General features: G+C 47.2%; 1 protein-coding gene across 1 annotated transcript; it reads left to right on the forward strand.

Moving 5' to 3' along the window:
* The first annotated feature begins 2186 nt into the window (after positions 1–2186).
* Positions 2187–4149, forward strand: LOC122552041 (cyclin-dependent kinase 5 activator 1-like). The gene has a single exon (XM_043694594.1). It carries the CDS (start codon positions 2304–2306, stop codon positions 3237–3239), a length of 936 nt encoding a protein of 311 aa, XP_043550529.1. The 5' UTR covers positions 2187–2303; the 3' UTR covers positions 3240–4149.
* Positions 4150–5274: the final 1125 nt, after the last annotated feature.

Below are 5274 nucleotides of genomic sequence, written 5' to 3' on the forward strand. Positions count from 1 at the left end.
GGAGGTATGAACCTGCACTCCAAGGTCTCTTTGTTCAGCAACACTCTCTAGGACCTTACCATTAAGTGTATAAGTTCTGCTAAGATTTGCTTTCCCAAAATGCAGCACCTCGCATTTATCTGAATTAAACTCCATCTGCCACCTCTCAGCCCATTGGCTCATCTGGTCCAGATCCTGTTGTAATCTATCATTTATATGTCTTCACATCTTAACAACTAGATGTGGGTCAAAAAGACTTACAGGATGCTTATTACAGCCACAGACAGTCCAGTGTCTGGGTTAATAATTAGCTACTTGGTTAGAGTGGATTAGATTACCTCCAGTATGGAAACAGGCCCTTCAGCCCAAGCTGACCCTCCAAAGAGTAGCCCACCCAGACCCATTTTCTTACACTTACTCCTGACTAATGCATCTAACACTATGGACAATTTAGCATGGCCAATTCACCTGACTTGCTCATCTTTGGACTGTTGGAGGAAACTGGAGCACCCAGAGTAAACCCATGCAGACACAGGGAGAATGTGCAAACTCCACACAGTCACCCGAGGCTGGAATCGAACACGGGTCCCTGGTGCTGTGAGGCAGCAGTTCTAACCACTGAGCCACCGTGCTGCCCCAAAATGACAAGTTAAGCTGGTTAAGGCAAAGACGAAGACTTTGGTATCTTCAAGTCATATGGTATGATAACGGTGATTATACCATAAGTGTGTCTGTTAAGGGCTTTTGCCCGAAACGTCGATTTCGCTGCTCCTTGGATGCTGCCTGAACTGCTGTGCTCTTCCAGCACCACTAATCCAGAATCTGGTTTCCAGCATCTGCAGTCATTGTTTTTACCAAAGGGATGCAGCATACTAGCTATGAGACACAACAGCATTGAATTTCATCTGCTTCTTGTAAACCCATCCTGCTAACCTGTCCTTGTTAGTTTGAAGCTGCATCCTCTTCACAGTTCACATCCAAACCTTGTGCATTCTTAATATTCGAAAATGTGTTCTGTGAGAGCTGGGTGTATATCCCATCATCCAACCCTGGGGAAATCTGTGATAAACCATCTTCCGGTCAAAAAAAAAACCAACCATTCACCCACCCCCTGCTTTGTTTCTGGATTCTGGTCGCCTATCCTGACATCTCTTTATGTGATCTATTGATTTTGTTTGTGTTTTAACATCTTTGCCAAGCGGTTTGGAATTTATTTCCATTTCGGATCCTGCAAAGATACTGTATTAGGATCTGGAATACACTGCCGGGTGGGGGCAGATAAATCTTGCAAAAGAGAGCTCGACTATTTTCTGGACCACCCAGAATCACAGGGCGACAGTTGAATTGTTCTTACAGACAGTCAGCATCGACTCGAGAGCCCGAATGGCCTCCTGCTGTGCTCCGATGAGGCTGCGACAAATTGTCATGTTGGCACGACCACAATTTGGAATACCATTAGGCTTTATCCAAATGCAGTTTTCCCCCTTTCCCTAATTTTGTAATTGACTGCATTGGACGCTGTAACTTCAACTAAAATCTGCTTTAAAGCAGGGATTAACTCAGTTCCTTTTCAGGGATTACTGCCCCTATTTATAGACACTAATCTTTAGTTTCCTCTAACACCACTTAAATCGTTGCCATTAATCGTTTCCCACTCCATGAGCAAACCCTCTTCCAAACCCCAACCTCCAATTGTTTAAACCATTACTGCCATGACCCCGCCCTCACACACACACGTTCGGCCAATGACAAGCGGGATCTGGCAACATGCCCCGCCCATTCAACCAGCGTTGTCAGCATCAATTGGTTAGGGGTGCTGCCAACCATTCCTAGCCGTGTCCTCTATTGGCCAATGACGTGTCCCGCTCACAGCACTTATTCCCATTGGGTGTTATTGGGATTTGGGGCGGAGTTGACTTCCCTCACTTCCTGAGCGTTGATTGGTTGGTCTCTCAGGACCCCCTGGATTCTAATGTCAATTGGCTTCTTGGGTGGTGCACATCATGAGATACTCCATTCTGATTGGTTGCTTTGGCTGCCCATTGAGGATGGCCCTCAGCTTGGAGGCTGCTTTAAGCGATTGGTTCTGGACTGTGCCCATCATTTTGGAGTTGGGAAGGCGGCTGGGCTAGCCAGGGTCTGCTCAGTCCTCCATCAGCGAGTATCCGGCAGAGGCTCCATTTCCACCCCCTTCCCACCACCTCCAAATGCAGTAAGACTTGTTGTTGTTGATTTCCTCTCGCCTGGCGCCTGCTCTCTCTCTCTCTCTCTCTTTCTGTCTTCCCCTTCCACCAACCCCCTTGTCCATTACCGCCAGCCAGACGATGGGCACGGTCCTGTCTTTGTCCCCCGAGCCCAAGGGCAAAGGTGGCACGGTGGAAGACGGCGCGGGCAAGAGCGCCAAGGAGAAGGGGCTGAAGAAGCACTCGGTCCTCATCTCCGCCCTGACCTGGAAGCGCCTGGTGGCCGCCTCGGCCAAGAAGAAGAAAGCCAAGAAGGTGAACCCGGGCCAGCCGCCCCATGCCAACGAGCATGCCAGCGGCGCCATCAGCAGCAGCAGCAGCAGCAACAACAACAACCCGGTCAAGCAGCTCAACGAGGAGAACCTGAAGAAGTCCTGCCCTCCTGCCGGTGCTCCGCTGCAGCCCGCTGGCCAGCACAGGGCCATCCCGGTACCCCTGCCGGTGGTCCCCCCCAGGCAGCTGGGCTCGGTGCAGAAGCAAGCCAGCGGCCGCGCCCTGGCCTCTCCCCGCCGGGTGGTGGTACAGGCGTCCACCGGGGAGCTGCTGCGGTGCCTGGGCGAGTTCCTGTGCCGCCGCTGCTACCGCCTGAAGCAGCTGAGCTCCGGCGAGGCGGTGCTCTGGTTCCGGGAGGTGGACCGAGCTCTGCTGCTCCAGGGTTGGCAAGATCAAGGCTTCATCAGCCCGGCGAACGTGGTCTTCGTCTACCTGCTGTGCCGGGAGGTGGTCAGCGAAGACATCGCCAGTGACTTCGAACTGCAAGCCACCTTCCTCACCTGCCTGTACCTCGCCTACTCTTACATGGGCAATGAGATTTCCTACCCCCTCAAGCCGTTCCTGGTAGAAGCCAACAAAGAGGTCTTCTGGGACAGATGCCTCTCCATTATCGGCGAGATGAGTGCCAAGATGCTTCAGATTAATTCAGACCCGCATTACTTCACTGAGGTCTTTCAAGACCTGAAGAATGAGGCCAGCAGCAGAGACTATAATGGACAATACATTATCAATCTGGACCGTTAGAGACGCCCTGTCTATTCTGTGTCTCTTAGCGAGAAATCTATTGTATGTGTGTAGAGACAGACTGGGTGATCAGGTCTATTAGCAGGGGCTGCAGTCCCCACGTAAAGGAGACTGGGTTCTGGGAACAGATTGAGTGGGAATAAAATACAATTTGTCCCGGAAGTCAAAATCGAGCGAAAGATTGGCACGGATTTTACTCTCAATCAAAATGGGAGCCTAAAATGTTCACTTCACGGTGTTCCTTTCATTTTTTTTTTATTAAAAAAAATGTGGTTTATTTTCCAATTGTGCTGTAAATCACGGTATCAAAGGTGATCATTGTTTTAAGGTCATTTTGCGGAGGGGGGAGGGGGTCGATCAGAATTAAACAGGATGCGTATGCCAAAAAAAAACAAGATAAACTTGTCCCCGTTTAAATTCCAGTGTGGCTGTAGATGGTGACGGAGCTTCAGTCAAAGTCTGTCGGACAAGTGTTGTAGATAAGAGTGTGGATATATATATATATATATGTATGTATATATAAATTTATTTATTTTCCAATTTTTAGGAAGGATAATCACAGCAGTATTTCTGAGCGCCTTGACTGTGAGTGTGGGTGGGGTGTCTCTGAGACAGACTAGGAGATGACGAGAGCAGTTGCTGCTCTCCATGGTGCTGATGCGTTCAAACCTCCTGTGTTCCATTTTGCACATTTTCATCAGCAGCAGAGTCTCATTTCTGTCATTATCTGAATGTACATTTTTATTTTGTTTCCTCTCGGCAAAGAACAAAAATAAAAACGGCAAAGAGGCGGGGTTAGTTGTCAAAAAAAAACGTGCCAATTGTTGGGATATGATAAATAATGTTGCGTTTTGTATTGTATTCTAAATATGCTGGAGCATCAACAAATATATTGCAAAATATGATCCGATTTTGTGCTGATTGTTCTCGGTTATTTCAAAAGCCTCAAGACAAAAGCTGACTTTTAGGTGCTGGTATGCTACTGTTTTGTGGTCTGGGACTGTCGAACTGCTGTCTTTGTAAGTCTGTATGAGATTACATGTGAAGATGTGGATGAATGGTTGCTTGTGTTTATTGTAAATACAAGCTTGCGGGTGTAGCTCTGTGCGATTGATGTGTGTGTGTGTGGGCTTGTGTGAAGGAAACTGTGTTCCATTACCAGGAGATTGTGTTGCCATAGTGGTGGGAGCTGTCTGCTGGAAGGGAATCTATTGCTGTCTTAGCTTCCCACTCTCATTTACCTTGCATGTCCTTGTATGCTGATTACTGAGAGATGACTTAGCAGTAATCCCAGATCTGTATCCGGGAATGAGCTGGAAGCTGCATGCTGTGTACTGCATTTGGAATGATGCCTGTATTCCTGCACAATCCTGCTTTTTGGGAAAGGACACAGTACTCACGGGCAGTTTTAGCTTCACGGTCAATTTGCTAAACAGTGTTACATTGCAATCTAAGTGGCTGTGGGATGTAAAAATCATACAAATTAAACTGAATATTTGTAATTCTCCTGAATAAACCTGGAGAATGGTCCGACAGGACCAGCAGCTCAAAATGCACATATGCTATTACTGGAGAGGCAGTAGTGGTAATGTCACTGGACTGGTAATTGACATTGCCAGTGTACATCGATTTGAATCCCACTATAACTAATGTAAAATTTGAAATCCGTAAACTCTGGAATAAACAGCTGGTCCAATAAGTGTCAACTATCATTAAAAACAGTTCTCATTAATGCACTTTAGGAAAGGTCTGGACTACATGTGACTCCAGCTACACTGTAATGGATCCACAGTAATAATCCACAGACTGCGGGGTGGGCAATAAATGCAGGCCTTGCCAGTGGCACCTACATCCCACGAATGAATAGAAAAAAAATCTTGTATGTTGCATATTTTTTCATGCAGCACATAGAAAACAAGTCTGAGGCAGTTCTGAAGAAGAGTGATATGAGATTCAAAACATTAATTGTTTCTCTCTTCACAGATGCTGCCAGACCTGCTGAGTCTTTCCAGCATTCTCTGTATTTGTTTCAGAT

This window comes from Chiloscyllium plagiosum, chromosome 7, assembly GCF_004010195.1.
Source record: "Chiloscyllium plagiosum isolate BGI_BamShark_2017 chromosome 7, ASM401019v2, whole genome shotgun sequence".
In the NCBI taxonomy this organism is placed as follows: Eukaryota; Metazoa; Chordata; class Chondrichthyes; order Orectolobiformes; family Hemiscylliidae; genus Chiloscyllium; species Chiloscyllium plagiosum.